Here is a 16,442-nt window from a genome sequence, read left to right on the forward strand (position 1 = left end):
ATAATGTCTTAGTACAATGCCAAGGAACAATTACTTTGATGAAATTATGAAATCCTCGCGAGTGAAACCGCGGGCAATTGTTAGTTATGAAATATATGTACTAAAAGCTAGAGTCACATTAAAATCTGACATTTCTTTGTCTGTATCATCCAATATTGACAGAATATTGGTATCACTAATATGCTTTTGTGGTGCAGTTGTTCCGGAAAACCGCAAAAATACGGAATAAGTACGTACAAAAAAACTGCATCACACAGCATGGGTGTTATGCAACTCTCACTAATAGAAGGAATATTGTAAGATATTGAGGGGATTTCCCTCATCAGTAGATTTGAAGGAACAAATTCTATGAGCATATTTGTCTACTCCCTCTGCTAGTAAAGCCACAAACTTTGAATGGAGTGTGTGTGTGTGTGTGTCTGTGTATATATACAATATATTAATTATATATATATTCATATATATTATTAATAATATGAGTAGCATTGTGCTAGCTGTCACAAGAGACGTGAGGTACTCGCACATGCTCCCATATAACAAGTCAAATCAGTAACTATGGCCAAAACATTGTCAAATTGCATGTTGTAATTGTTCTGCATGTCCACGACACTTGGATAACCAGTCCTGCATCTTGGTGTTGTGTAACTTCTCAACACCAATCCTAAGACTCAAGAACACCTTATTTGTATCAGTAATAAATTAATTCTTATTTAGGCCTGTGTGAGCAATTCTCCCACAGATGACTGCTGCATCAATTATCCCTTCTGTTTGCCTTGCTTGTGGTTGTGTGTTTTGTCACCATGTCTCATTTTTCAAGCTCCAGCCTTTTGCCACAAAATTTACACGTCAATATTTTGTTATGATTGAGGTAAAACGCCTGCGAGCTCAATTCACTTGCCCATGAATGTACCATAACACTAGTCTTAGGCATTAATAATCATGTTCCTTCTTTTCACTTACAATTTAAACATGCCAGTCACTGAACCTGAGATTTATTAAACTTAAAAGAACAACATTGTCTTTGTGATCTTGGCAAGTGCATGATTCAAGCATGGCTTGTATTCAGGAGATAGTGGGTTTGACCCCCACTGTCGGCAGCGCTGAAAATGATTTTCCGCGATTTCCCATTTTCACACCAGGAAAATGCCGGGGCTGGACCTTAATTAAAGCCATGGTCGCCATAAACTAAGCTGAAGCTCTTGTGATAGCTAGTTCATTGCTACTCATATTAAAAAATGCAATATCATTGTTCTCTTCACTCATCTTATCCTTAAAGTCAACAATGTCATTTAGATGTTTATGAATGTAGAGTGCAGACTCAAACCAAGTAATCCACCTCATCTGCACAGGTATTGGGAACAATTTGATTTTTCCTATGTCGTTATCATACTTCTCATGAAGATATTCAAGATACACGTTTCCTTTATCTATTGTTTAGGAAAGCTGCCTCGGTTTTTGCAACTGCCGATTTAAGTTAATTGAGATTGCACTGTCAGTTTTGGCTTGCTAGATTGACTTTGTAAGCCGAGCATTGCAAGTGACAATGACTCGCCGACAAGCCCCCTTGAGGGACTCATACATGCACCCATATAACATACTAGCAATTACCCGCAGCTTTGCTCGCATGGATTTTGTAATTTGATCAAAGTAACTGTTCCTCGGCATTGTACAAAGACATTATCTGAAAATTCCGAAAGTATAAAAACTCGCCCAAAAACTGAGTTTGATTTACCCCAGAAATTATTTGTAAACCATTTTTGTGGTATTACCTTTTGGGGCTGAGAAGACCATGCGACATATAACTGTACATATGAGAAACAGTCTTCTCTCCAGTATTAAAAAAAGAAAAAAATACCTATTCCCACATCGGTAATATCTTCAGTTTTTGAGATATACATAAGTATCCCCATGAAAAGGATTCAACCTCTTGATCAGTCCTTCCCCCACCCTCACCCCATCTAAGTGTATTTTCCGAAAACAAAATACCTGTTTATTTTTAGAGGAGATTCCAAATACCAATTTTCACGCCTGTAACATCTTCATTTTTTTAGATATGGGTATCCTCATAAAAATAATTCAACTCCTTTTTCACCCCAGCCCGTTAAGTTGATTCACCCCTCCCTCAAAAAAAGCGTGTTTATTTTAAAGGGGATTCCGAACACAAATTTTCACATGTGTAACCTTAAGCTTTTGAGATTTAAGTTTCTCCATAAAAAGAATTAAATTTTTCACTTCCTTTCGCCCTCCCCCTTACGTGAATTTTCCGGAAACCAAATAAACTGTTTCTTTATATATAAGGGAGCTTCCAAATGCCAATTATCACACCTCTAACATCTTCATTTTTGAGATATATGTATTCTCATAAAAAGAATTAAACTCCTTTTTCACCGCCCCCGCCCCAAGTTGATTCTCCCTCCCCCCCACCATATGCGTGTTTCTTTTTAATGGAAATTCCAAATAGTAATTTTCATGTCTGTAACATCTTTAGTTTTTGAGACATATGTATCCTTATACAAAGTATTCAACTCATTTTTCAATTAATTCACACTCCTTAAGTGGATTTTCCAAAGACAAAAGATTGTGTGTTTCTTTACTTTGAAAGAAAATTCCAAATACAAGTTTTCATATCTGTTACATCTTCAGTTTTTTAGATATAAGTATCATCGTGAAAAGTATCCAACTCCACCCCTGCCCATTAAGTTGGTTTCCCCCCGACCCAAAAAATGCATGTGTGTGTTTATTTTTAAAGGAGACTCCAAATACCAATTTCCACGTATGTAACCTTCAGTTTTCAAATATAAGTTTCTCCAGAAAAAGAATTCAATTTTTTTACTTCTTTTCTCACTCCCCACTCAGTTGAATTTTCGAAAAACGAACAGTACCCGTTCAAAGAGCTTCCAAACACCAATTATCACTACTGTAACATCTTCAGTTTTTGAGATATATGTATCCTCACAAAAGGAATTCGTCTCCGTTTTCATCTTCCCTTCCAAGTTGATCCCCCCACCCCCACAAATGGTGTTACTATATTTTTAAAGCAGATTTCAAATACCAGTTTACACGTTTGTAACTTCTTTAGATTTTTCGGTATATATACATACACTATCATACAAATAATTCAACTAATTTTTCAATTCTTTCAACCACCCACCCCCGTTAAGGGTTTCTTCCGAAAACCAAATATACGTGTTTCCTTATTTAAATGGAGATTCCAGTTATCAATTTTCAGGTCTGCAACATGTTCAAGTTTTTGAGATGTACTGTAGATATGGTAATTTTAAAAATTCACCCCCCTTTTCAGTTCCGCTTAAGTGGATTTTCCTAAAATAAATATTTATGTTTCTGTACTTTTTACAGGAGATTCCAAAAACCAGTTTTCAAATCTGTAATATGTTACATGTCTCAGATAATTTGCAGATTGTCTTTTTTTTAAATTCACCCCGTTCTTCACTCCTGTTCACCCCCTATTCATCAGATTATCTAAAACACAAAAATACGTGTTTCTTTATTTTCAAGGTAGATTCCAAATACCAATTTTCATATCTGTAACATCTTCAGTTCTTGAGATATAAGTCTCCTCATAATAGGTGTTCAACCACTTTTCCCCGTTTTTCATCCCCGCCTATGGTATTTTCCGAAAACAAAAAATACATGTTTCATTATTTTTAAAGGAGATCCCAAATACCAGTTTTTATGTCTGTAAACTTTTAAGTTTTTGTGATATAGATATCCTCATTTTAAAAATTCACACCTCTTTCCACCCCCTTAGTGACGGAATATCCAAAAATCCTCCCTTAGTGAGCATCTACACCTTAATATAAATGTATCCCCAAAATTTCATTTCTCTATGTCCAGTAGTTTTGGCTCGGCGATGATGAATCAGTCAGTCAGGACATGTTATATATATATATAAGCCAAATCAGTAACTATGCCCAAAATATTGTAAAATTGAATGTCGTACTTGTTCAGGGTGTCCACAACACTTTGTGAGTGCACAAGAACGTTGGATTTATTGAGCACCACACTAGCAGCTAAATACAAATCTTGGCTCTTCGTCGCTTCCAAAAGGCAAAACAGTGCACTAAATTCACAGTTTCCCAACTTGTACATAGTTTTGTGTCAGAGAACAAGAAGTTATCTTGAACGCTCATCCTCAACTCATGTTCCTTTTAATACCTTATAGTAGAAATGCAGCCTTTGGGTGTGGCAATCCCACCATAATACGCGATAGCCTATCCAAAGCAACAAAGTGAATCAGGACAAAATTATGAGCATCTGTAGTGTCTCCGCAGGAGGTGCAAAAAGTGGAACCACTGCCTCTGATGGCAAGTCTTCACTACCTTTGATGTACAGGGTGGCGCATGATAACTCACCTGATTTGTTTCATGAATAACACATTTGTTGTGGACAAGATTAGCAATTTATTGATGTAGAAGTAAAGAATACAGTTTGGAAATACACCCTCATGAATCACATGTTCAATATGACTGCCGTTTTGTTTTACAACTTCTTCAAGTCGCACACGTGCATTTGTGACGACTCTCCGACACAAATCTTCTGGAATGGCGCGGCATAACTCCACAATGATGGCCCTAAGTAGCACTGCATTTTCGGGTTTTCTGTAGTACACCTTCTCTTTAAGGAACCCCCAAAGGAAGAAGTGACATGGGTTAATGTCCGGGCTGTGAGGCGGCCACATTCCTCCTCCTTCATAACGTTTTGGAAATCTGTTTGACAATACCCTAAGGCCAAGTTTTTCGTGTAGGAAATCAAGCACAACGTTGGCAGTATGGGGACGTGCTCCATCCTGCATTAACTATTCTATTGTGTTAGTAATGGCAGACCTGTGGCCATGAGTTGAGGAAAGAACTGGTTTCGCAGCATGTCTAATAGCGTTCACCGGTTACTGTAGCATCGAAGAAAGACGGGCCGATGATTCCTTGGCTTGACATCGCGACCCACACGCACACTTTTTCCCCATAGGTGTCTTTCATGTGGATTATTCGCGGAGGTTCATGTGCCCAAAATCGAACGTTCTGATTGTTCACAACACCGTTCACGTAAAAATAAGCTTCGTCCGAAAACCTTCTCTGTGTCAATGTAACACTGTTCGTCACCACGAACAGTAACACATTCTTTGTCTTATGTGCGACGGTCAACCGTCCTTTGTCCGCCATCGTGGCAAACTGAAATGGCAGACTCAAAACGGAAGCGATGACCTTGTAACGACATCTGGAGTAATTTCCATGAACTGCACGAAGTTGAGCGCACAATTTGAAAGCTATTGCCCCAATACTATACTTGTAGGATCAAAATTCAATCGGGTGACTTATCGTGCGCCACCCTGTAGTTGGATAACCCCTCCTGCATCTTGGGGTTGTTTAACTTCTCAACACTAATCCAAGCACTCAAGAACACCTCAGTTGTGTCAATAAAAAATTAATTTTTACCTTCGCCTGTGTGAGCATTTCTCCCACGGATAACTGCTGTCTCCATTATCCCTTCCATTTGCCACCCTTGTAGTTATGTGTTTCATCACTGTGTCCCTCTTTTTGAACTCCAGCCTTTTGTCACAAAATTTACACATCAATATTTTTTTATCATTCTGTTAAAACACCTCAGAGCTGAATTCACTTGCCCATTTACCGTATTTCACGGCATAATCGTCGCACTTTTTATACCAAAATTTTCGAAAAAAATTGTAGGGTGCGACCATTATACGATGAATATTTAATACCAGTATTTGTATTACTCAAAAAATGTATTTATAACTAAATTGTATTTGATACAAATTTAAGATGCACGTAATACTCGCGTTTATACATCAAAATAATTAAAATAGTCTAAAACAAAATTCATAATTTTTCGCAACAATTCGGTGAACGATTTTCCAACCTGAAAATAAAAATGAACGTATTAAGTTAATTTGTCATTAATTTGAGTATTAAAGTTAAAATATTACACTTGCAAAAAATTATTGCTTTGTTGTGAAATGCGGACTTACCGGTACGCAATTTATTCCAAATCTTAGGTGTCGCTATCGCAGGTTTCGCTATCTGATGCGCCGTCCTCGCCTCTGTTAATACCAGTATCAGATTCTTCGTCTCCCTGCCACACTGCGTCATCTTCGGAACCGTCTAGTGCATTCGAAATCCCAGTCCTTTTGAAGCTCTTGGAGACTAGTTCAGGTGGTATAAGATCCCAACTCTTCTTCACCCACGAGCATAACAAGTCCAAGGGTGGACGCCTGATATTTCCGGCGGGCGTCAATTGCTGATCGCCGCTCATCATCCACTCGTTGTAAAATCGACGTAAGTGGTCTTTAAAGGGTTTATTAACACATACGTCTAGTGGCTGCAAAGCAGATGTTAGGCCACCAGGAATGACTATCTGTCGTGTCTTATTTGTAGTGAGAATTTGCTTCACTTCGTTCACGAGATGACCTCGGAAACTATCTAAAACAAGCAGAGCTGGTTGTTTTAGTAGTGCACCAGGTCTTCTATTCCACACAGTTTTAACCCAGTCCAGCATGAGTTCTACGTCCATCCAACCCTTTGGTTGCACTCGTACATGAATTCCACGGGGAAACTGTATATTCTTAGGCATCGTTTTCCTCTTGAAAATGATGTAAGGCGGCAACTTTCTCCCGTCAGCTGTAATGGCTAGCATTGCCGTGCATCGCAACTTCTCACTACCGCTGGTTTTCATTAATACACTCCGTGATCCTTTTAGCGCAATAGTGCTGTTGCGAGGCATATCAAAAAAAATTGGAGTATGATCGGCATTACCGATTTGAGAAAGCAAGTACGAAGTTTCCTTGCGCAAACGTATGACAAATCGGTGAAAATTTACAATCTTGTCCGTGTAATCAGCAGGCAACTTTTGGCTTAGTGTTGTTCTCCTTCGCACTGACAGATTGTGTCGTCGCATGAACCCCTTAATCCACCCACGAGTCGCCTTAAACTGAGTTACCGGTATGTTGTGTTTGCGCGCTACCTCCTGTCCCTTAATTTGTAACATTTCATATGATACACTGCAGCCATTGTTACGTATTTCACTGACGTACCTAAACACTTCTTCGTCAATTATAAGAAACTTCCCTGTTTTAGGACCTCTAAACGCGCGTCTAGAAGGGTTTGTGCTTTTTAGCTTGTTTTTTACTTTCCGCCAGTCACGCACCAACTTTTCACTCACAGAAAATTTTCTTTCTGCAGCTCTGTTCCCGTGCTGTTCAGCGAAGGCAATTACGCTTAGCTTGAAGCCCGCAGAATAGTTTCTATATTTACCCATAATCGCTTATAAATGCTTCACACGTTAATGTTTCGCGATATAAATGACTTTCCGTAATTGTTCACTATTAAAACAAATTATTTCTGCAAACACCCAAAACACAAATTAAAAACTTGAATTCTCACGCACACATGTCTACAGTAAGCACGTAAATCTGAAACAAATAAATGCATCTGTGATCTGTCCATTCCAGAGCAGCCAATACTGTTAGGCAGCAAGGAAGGATGCAACAATTTATCAGTTTAGCTCATTGGTTGCGACACACTACTGCGCTTGCGCAAAGCTTGCAAACCGGAGCTCTAGCTAGCGCGGTGTAGATCTACTGTATAGTTGACTGTATTCCGAGACGTCAGTAACAAACATTATTTTTTTTCAATTTCTTTTAAACATACGGTAATTAGGTTAATATTTCTTCCCAGTTATTGATGATTTTACATTACAAGACTGACGAGTTTATAAAATAAAACTTTAATAGCATTGGCTAATAATTATCTTGACTGCTTGGATAAAAGTTTTCATCCCATGCCCGGACACGTATGACGTAGTAGTAGGTAAGATAAGAGTCTAGCGATGACAACTGAGACATCGTAAATAATTCGGCTGAATAATTCCGTGGAAATCTGCGTTATCGTCTTGGATTTCACTTCGTGCGCAATAACACAGGAGCCGGCCCCATGGTGTAGGGGTAGCGTGCTTGCCTCTTACACGGAGGCCTCGGGTTCAATTCACGGCCGGGTCAGGGAATTTTACCTGTATCTGAGGGCTGGTTCGAGGTCCATTCAACCTACCTAGCCAGTATTTCCTGGCGACGTTGCCGATAAGCGATAACTTACAGCCTTACGTATTTCAAATGGGAACTCATAATATGTAGGTGGTGAATAAATAGTACACTGTCTCGCGACCACGTTGTCAAACTGCCGATAGCCTACCGGTAAGCATAATATGTAGGTGGTGAATAAATAGTACACTGTCTCGCGACCACGTTGTCAAACTGCCGATAGTCTACCGGTAAGCCATGCGTCGTACATATACCGGTATTATTTATTTATACGTTGTGCAACATGTCGCAAACGTGACTGTGTTGCCAAATTGCCCGTAAACCATACACGTATTTAAACTGCGCATTCATGTGCAACTTACGTTGCAGTTCCATTTACCTTTTAACCAGATTAGTGAACAAAATTTGGACGTGCGACGATTATGTAATGAAAGGTTTAAAGTCCGATTTTTGTATTGAAAATAAAGGATGCGACGATTACGCGGTGGCGACGATTATGCCGTGAAATACGGTATATACAGTACCATAGCACCAGTCTTAGGCATTACTAGTCACGTTTCTTCTTTTCGCTTACAATTTAAACATGCCTATCACTGAACCTGAGAATTGTTAAACATAAAAGAACAATGTGGTCTATGTGGTCTGGGCGAGTGCATGATTCAAGCATGGCTTGAGTAGTTGGTGCGACTAACGTTACCAACTTATGTACCAAAGATTATAACTCATCACAATAAACTTTGCAGAATTCCAACATTATCCATTGAGACTTATTGCTGTTGTTACAGGGATTAAATCTCTGTTAAATACCAATTCGAGCAACAAAATATTATAAAAGTTGTAGCTGAAAAAAATATTTTAACAAGGTCTTATCTAGAGACAAAACTGCTATATTTGGAACATTTCTGCATCACATAATGCAAAGAATGTGTGCCAAAATATGGTGGTGCCATAAAGCAGGCTGCAGTCACGAACTATTACGTGTCTTCCAGTATGTGCTGGCAAATATTTTCCGAAATCAAATACAGAATTTGCATAAAAATTGTGATATACCCTGATTTTGATTTATTTGCTGATTTCACAGCATTTTTTTATTCAAAAACATACTTTTGGAATCAGGTAGGTCAATTATGAGCATAAAATATAAATTTTTTTTTTGCTAGTTGTTTTACGTCGCACCGACACAGATAGGTCTTACGGCAACGATGGGACTGGAAAGCGCTAGGAGTGGGAAGGAAGCAGCCGTGGCCTTAATTAAGGTACAGCCCCAGCATTTGCCTGGTGTGAAAATGGGAAACCACGGAAAACCATTTTCAGGGCTGCTGACAGTGGGACTCGAACCTACTATCTCCCGAATACTGGATACTGGCCGCACTTAAGCGACTGCAGCTATCGAACTCGGTGAGCATAAAATAAAAAGAAAATTTGAAAATAACATAATTTGCATTATCATGTCTCACGAATTACACATATCTCTATTGATACCAATACATGGATACAGTAAACAGCCCCAAAGGGCCATGGCCTACAAAGTGACCGCTGCTCAGCCCGAAGGCGTGCAGATTATGAAGTTGTGTGTTCAGCACAATGAATCCTCTCAGCCATTATTCTTGGCTTTCAAGACGGGTTCCAGATTTCACTATTCGTGTAAATAAATCCAAATTCCTTCTTGCGAGAAATATTAAGGGGAGTTATGACTGCATTTTGAAACTTCTGACTTTTTATTCAATTTAGTGTTTTTTGAAGGGCCAGGTGGCTAAGACAGTTGAGACACTCGCCTTGTGAACCCAATTTGGCAGGTTCGATTCTGGCTCAGTGCGGTGGTATCTGAAGGTGCTCAAATACATCAGTCCCGTGCCGGTAGATTCACCCGCATGTAATAGAACTCCCGCAGGACAATATTCCGGCATTTCGGCATCTCCGATAACCATAAAAGTACTTAGTGGGACTTAAAGCCAATAACATTATTTTTATTATTATTAAAAACATTTTGAAGTACATCAAATTTGACACCTAGAACCTGAAAGAATAACCTTGTATAATTGCAACTTTGTGCATCAAACAGTTTGGTGGATTGTTTAAAAATATTTCCTATTTTACATCTAGGATTTAAAAATATATAGCGCCATTTGGAATTTTGTCTTTGTACGTAAACAGTTTCAAAGAAACAAGTTTCTTTTTGCTACCTAACCCCCATTTGACACTCATAGGAATTAATCTTTTTAATAATAATAATAATAATAATAATAATAATAATAATAATAATAATATTGGCTTTATGTCCCACTAACTACTTTTATGGTTTTTGGAGATACCAAGGTACTGGAATTTAGCCCTGCAGGAGTTCTTTTACATTACAATAAATTTACTGACATGAGGCTGACGTATTTGAGCACCTTAAAATACAACTGGACTGAGCCAGGATTGAACCTGCCAAGTCGGTGTCAGAAAGCCAGTGCTTCAACCGTCTGAGCCACTCAGCCCGGCTAATCTATTTTCACACCAGGTAAATGCTGGGGCTGTACCTTAATTAAGCCCACGGTAGTTTCCTTCCCGATTCTAGCCCTTTCCTATCCCATTGTGACCTATAAGAGCTACCTGTATCGGAGTGATGTAAAGCAAATTGGAAAAAAAAAAATTCCCACCTTCTTCTCCATAAAATCATTTGCCTCTTCTGACTTTCCTGTCTGTGACTTGAGGTAAATTATTGCCACCTTCATAACATTCTCTACTGGTCGCCCACTTCTCACGTTTCCTTCAGCATAAGAACTATGAATCGCTTCCAGGGAATGTCCTAGGCTTTTCCGAGGCAAATTAAAAGTCCCATTTTCAATTTAGACTGTTATTACAATGGGGTCGCCACTCCCAAAGGCATTTTAAACTAATGCCACCTGGTGATCAGGGCACTCCTAACGCTGAGTACATGCACCTTTTGCTGCCACCCCAAACCTGGGATCTGACGCTACTCCGTGGTTTCCATTGTTATTTCCTACGCTACAGAGACCATCACCTGGTCTAAGGAAACTCATCCGCCTGAAGCTGTTGGTCACCTTAGGGGATCTGGTTACTTATTGACACCCAGTGTTGAGACGCTGGCTTTATGGTTTACTCATTACCGTAGCAGGGTAACAGGCCAGACCAAAGATGATGTTGAAATCTTTTCTTCTTGATCTTTTTCTCAGCTTTGTATTCTACTTCTCTTCCTCCCTTGTCCCGTCCAGCTTGATTTGTTCCCGTTTTTCTACTTGTAAATTTCTAAATATGTCACTTTACATTTCAGGAAGAAAGTTTCATCCAAATTTCATCTCGTGGATCTGGCGGGTTCAGAAAGATCTAAAAAGACAAAAACCACAGGCACAGCTTTTAAGGAAGGTGTTAATATTAATAAAGGGCTTTTAGCCTTAGGAAATGTTATATCAGCTCTTGGAGAAGAAGGTCACTCAGGCTATATTACATACAGAAATAGCAAGCTCACTAGGTTACTGCAAGGTGAGTATTGTAAGAATATAAACCACTTCCTGCAATATTACTTTTATTATTTCTCTACTTTTTCATAAAGTTTAATTTTCAAATAGTTTGGTAGTTCTTATTTTCATGTTTTATTATACCTCTGAGCCTCCTTCTGAAATTGACATCTGTTAGTGCACTAAATCTATTCTGATTCCCAATAGAATTGGATTCATTTTTTAATTGTACATTTTATCACGGACAGAACTTCATTCTTGTAAAATGGTTCTGTATTTGCCCCAGTTCATGGAGAATAGTTTTACTCTAGTTGTGAAAATTGGGAGTTCAACCTAAAATGTATGCTAGAAGGTCTATTATTACCACGAAACACATTCATTTGATAAGCCCATTTACCTTAACAGTAATTTGAGTTCTTTTGTCTGTTCTTCTCTACTAATCTACATTCAGTGCAGCTTTCTGAATAGAACTTCAAGCTTATACGTAATGCATTTCACTGTAGTAATTGGCTTATGATCTATTGGAAACAGTAATGATAATTCAGGATGTATTATACTGGTTATAATTATGGAATTTTTGTTGACTAACTAGCTGTTGTACCTGTTATTGATGGGATAGTCTCTTAGCCTATGCATGATTACAATTTTTGAACCCTCATGTTGTTCCCGAGATTCTGAGGCACATAAGTGGATATGGAGTTGTCAGCAACTTGTCATGACATACGAGGGCTCTACATAAAGTAGTGGCAACGTAGTCCAGACACTCGCATGAGATCGGATATGTGCAAATAAGACATGGGAGTGGTCAGGTGGTGCTATTATCAATGTGTAGTGTGCATTTGAAGGGCATCCAGTTGGGAGTTTTGTTGCTGTGTTGCATTGAAATGGAGTGTCGATTTCACTGCTCTAAAGCATGTTTTCAAAAGGTCATTAGTGTGCGAGGTTTCAAATGGAGGTTGCCAATGGCAAAAATGCATCGGAATGTTATGGAGGATTACGTGAAGCCTGTGGCGAGAATGCTTTACTGTATAGGTCGGTTGCACGATGGGTCAAGGCATCGAAACTCCTATGGCTATGGTGGCATTGGGAGGTCTTAGAACATCCTCCGTACTCACCAGGCGTGAGTTCTTTTGACTTTGACCAGTTTCCGAAGTTGAAGGAATCCCTCCAAGGCCGCAGATTTCCTGACGTGGCATTTGTACTTCCTATAGGGAGGCGCTCTGTCGCTGTCATCAACAGAGAACACCATGCCAACAGTCCGCTACGGCTTCCTGACGTTTGGCAAAAGGTAGTAGACTTGTGGATGACTACATTGAAGGAATGTAATGCAGTTGCATTTGTTAGTTAATTAAAAATTATGTTCTGTCAATATTGCCACTACTTTACTTACAGCCCTCGTATTTGCTTCATGATTCTCTGTGGCCCTTTGCAGTTTCTTTTATTTTTTTTGCTCTTGATTTGCTCCCTTCCTTCCATTATAAAAGCCAAGTATCAGGTTAATATTCAAGGAGTAGATTACAGGCAGATGTATTAAGCTTTTATACATTGCCAGGATGATTTCCATGCAATTCTCCATTGAGTTTGTCATCTGTCCATGGACATAAACTTTCACACAGCCGGCACTGTTTGTGAATAATTGTAGAAATAAATGTTTATCATGAACAGTTTTCCTTTTAAAAACATGTTTTGAAGGTGTAACAACTCATTCATGAGTTTATTAAAATTTGTACTTATGCCAATGCTGACACTATTGTTGCACAACTTATCTCATAAACCTTTAGTTACTGTTTCAGACTCTGTTTTCAGCTCCTCTGTAAACATTTCAGCCCAAGGCGAATTATCTAGATCAGATTTTTCCTACTGCATCAGTGGTAATAACAGCACCCTTGTAAATTCTCACCCTCTTAGGAAAGCGATCTTCAGCCCATCACATATTTTACAGACAGTGCAACCTTTAGAATCTGCACTGTATTAATCATTTTGCCAGCAGTTCAATTTATTACATAACTAACAGCGATAATATTAGGCTACATACCAGTAGTTTTCAAATGTGGTTTCCTCCCGTTCTTGTGCAAATTTGTCGTACTAAAACCTAAATCAGAATTGCAGTATTTTATAATGGTACATACATGTTTACAGTGCCCTCCAGCACCAGCCAAACACTGACAATTTGAATCAAGCTATAATAGAAATTTGAAGTATTTATACTTCACTGACTCACATTAAATTGAAATGTAAAATGCCAGGCTGAGTGGCTGAGACAGTTGAGGCGCTGGCCTTCTGACCCCAACTGAGGCAGGTTTGATCCTGGCAAGTCCGGTGGTGTTTGATGGTGCTCAAATACATCAGCCTTGTGTCGGTAGATTTACTGGCATCTAAAAGAACTCCTACAGGACTAAATTCCAGCACTTCGGCGTCTCCAAAAACCATAAAAGTAGTTAGTGGGACGTAAAGCAAATAACATTATTACTAAAATGTAAAATATACTGGGCCGATTGCAGAAACGGTATTTAGACGATGTCTACGGTTAAACAATGCTTAAGTATGACTGCTGCATTGCAGAGACGTTAATTATCACTTAGACACTGTCTAAAACCGATGTTCAACTGGTCATGTTTAAACACTGCCGAGAGCACTGTTTAACTTCAAATGAGAGGAGTGAATCACAATCCGAGGTTATGTACCATGAAATATGTAATTTGTATTATCATGTTGAGACAATTCCGGGAAGAAAGTTTAGTCCAACGGCCTCTCTGTGGGTCGCCCGCTGCTAAATCACAGCAATTCGTTTGACATGCACGGGGAGATAGATCTTAAAATAAGGTTTCGCTTTTCGAGAGACTTGTTTCTTGGGACTGACAAAGTGGCAGTCCGGTAACTGTCAACTTTAATACAATTCTTGGCAACCGATATATTTTATTATATACTGGTATATGGGGTAATTTCCATGGAATTATAGGTCACTTCGACTACATACACATCAAAATTACGTGTCCCAATCGTCAGAGGACTGTCACATACATCAAACGGGAGGGATTCACTTATATTTACTGCCAAGTAAACACATTATAGTGAAAACTAAAAAGTAGGTTGTATGGGTTTTTTTTAAATGTATATAATCGTATAAGTTTTCGGCAACCATCAGATAGGAAAAGGCAAATGGTGGTGAACATTGTTTAAAGGGGACTGGGGAAGAAGAGCCGTGGCCATAATAACAGCCCTGGTATTTGCCTGGTGTAAAAATAGGGAAACTACAGAAAACAATCTTCACGGCTGCCGTTGATGAGTTTCGAACCTACGATCTCCAGAACGCATGCTACATCTATATGGCCCATACAACACACTTGGTTACACATTGCTGTTGCTTCATCTTCCCTTTGTCAAAGCTACCGTATTTGTGAGTAGATTACACTCACTGTAACAACGCTATAACGAAAGCTACACTTCCCCGTACGGTGGCGTGTCGATAATATTATATTTAATTTCCACTGGAAGCGATGCTCTTATCAGTGGGCAAGTCATGCTCAGCCATATTTGAGTAATGTGTAGGAAGACAAAATGCTGACTGGCATTCAGCACGCGCACCGACGAATTTCATTGGTTACGGCAAGCAAAGATTTGCATGGAAGATACTTCTGTCTCCACTTCCAAACCAAAATTGAAACTTTAAGCGATGTCTAGTTAAACATCGACTGAACATTGTTTATGCAACGGAAGATCGTGTTCGACCTAGACGTCGTTTAGGTAGACGGTGTGTAAGGCTTAAAACTAGTTATCGTTTCTGCAATCGGCTCGCTATGTTTAACAATAGTGAGCTAACATAGTTTCTTCAGTCGTAAGTGTACAATATAACCTGAAACAGTTCGTCTTTCTTCATCATGTAACACGTGGCCACTCTCAACTAGTTTCTTTGCTTTATTCACTGTTGACTTGTGATTATTTTGGTAGTGCATGTACTCAAAATAATATTTTATTACAACTTCCATAGCACTAGTTGATACTTTGATGACACAATGCAATGATTTTATTCTTGCCGTAACCATGGTGCAAGTCTTCATCTCAGCTGGACGCACTCTCTCAGCGGAAATGCAGGGAACTCAACCAGAGTGCTCTGTTATCAGTATCATGCACACTTCTTATAGTTGCATCTGAGATAAGACACATTGATCTTACCAAAGCTAGTCCCTAGGGCAGGTTGGGCAAGAGCCTTAGTTTATTGAGCACTGATGACAAGGCCAAAACGATCATATGCAAACTTGAATCCGTCGAGTGGCTGTTGCAGCTCCTCAAGTATAAGAGCAGTTGATGCAGTATCGTCAATAGACTGCAGTTCAGTTTACCTGGTCACATAAGTTGAGTGATGTTAATGAAGTCTCTTCAAGTCAGAGAAACTTCTGTCATGGCAGTACCATAACTCAATGCCAGAGGTGTTGAGAAGTGATGTAACACGAATCATAGCAGCCATGTACAGAGCAAAGAGTGTTTGGGGCATATACATAGCCTTCTTTCAATACATGTATGATAGGGAAAGCATAAGAGAATATTTTTCTGAAGGAGAACCTTTCCAGATCTGTCACCATGCAGTGCTTGAATCAGGCCAACAAAGCATTCAGGGCAACCACAGTGCCTCAACACCACCCACATAGCATTTCTTGGGACAGAATTAAATACCTTTTCCAGATCTTAAAGCACTAAATATATGGGTTGCTGTTGCTTTGTGCGTTTTTCTTGGAATAGCCGTGCACAGAAGACCATGTCAATTGTGCCTCCTGAGGCACGGAAACCACTCTGGAACTTGGGAGGAATTTTCTCAGAGAGAACCTCGAGAAGGCTAAGCAGAATCCTCGCAATTAATTTCCCACCTATGGACAGTAGGGATATACCACAATAGTTGATACATACACTATGATCAC

The 16,442-nt window shown here is 39.2% G+C and overlaps 1 protein-coding gene across 1 annotated transcript in view; it reads left to right on the top strand.

The window, feature by feature from the left end:
• The window catches only part of Klp3A (kinesin-like protein 3A), a 343,005-nt gene that overhangs the window by 82,770 nt on the left and 243,793 nt on the right, over positions 1-16,442 (top strand). Inside the window, exon 8 of the mRNA XM_067139235.2 lies at positions 11,346-11,554. Within this exon, the coding sequence (XP_066995336.2) occupies positions 11,346-11,554 (209 nt within the window). The remainder of the gene's footprint in view (positions 1-11,345; positions 11,555-16,442) is intronic.

Source organism: Anabrus simplex, chromosome 2 (genome assembly GCF_040414725.1).
Source record: "Anabrus simplex isolate iqAnaSimp1 chromosome 2, ASM4041472v1, whole genome shotgun sequence".
NCBI lineage: Eukaryota > Metazoa > Arthropoda > Insecta > Orthoptera > Tettigoniidae > Anabrus > Anabrus simplex.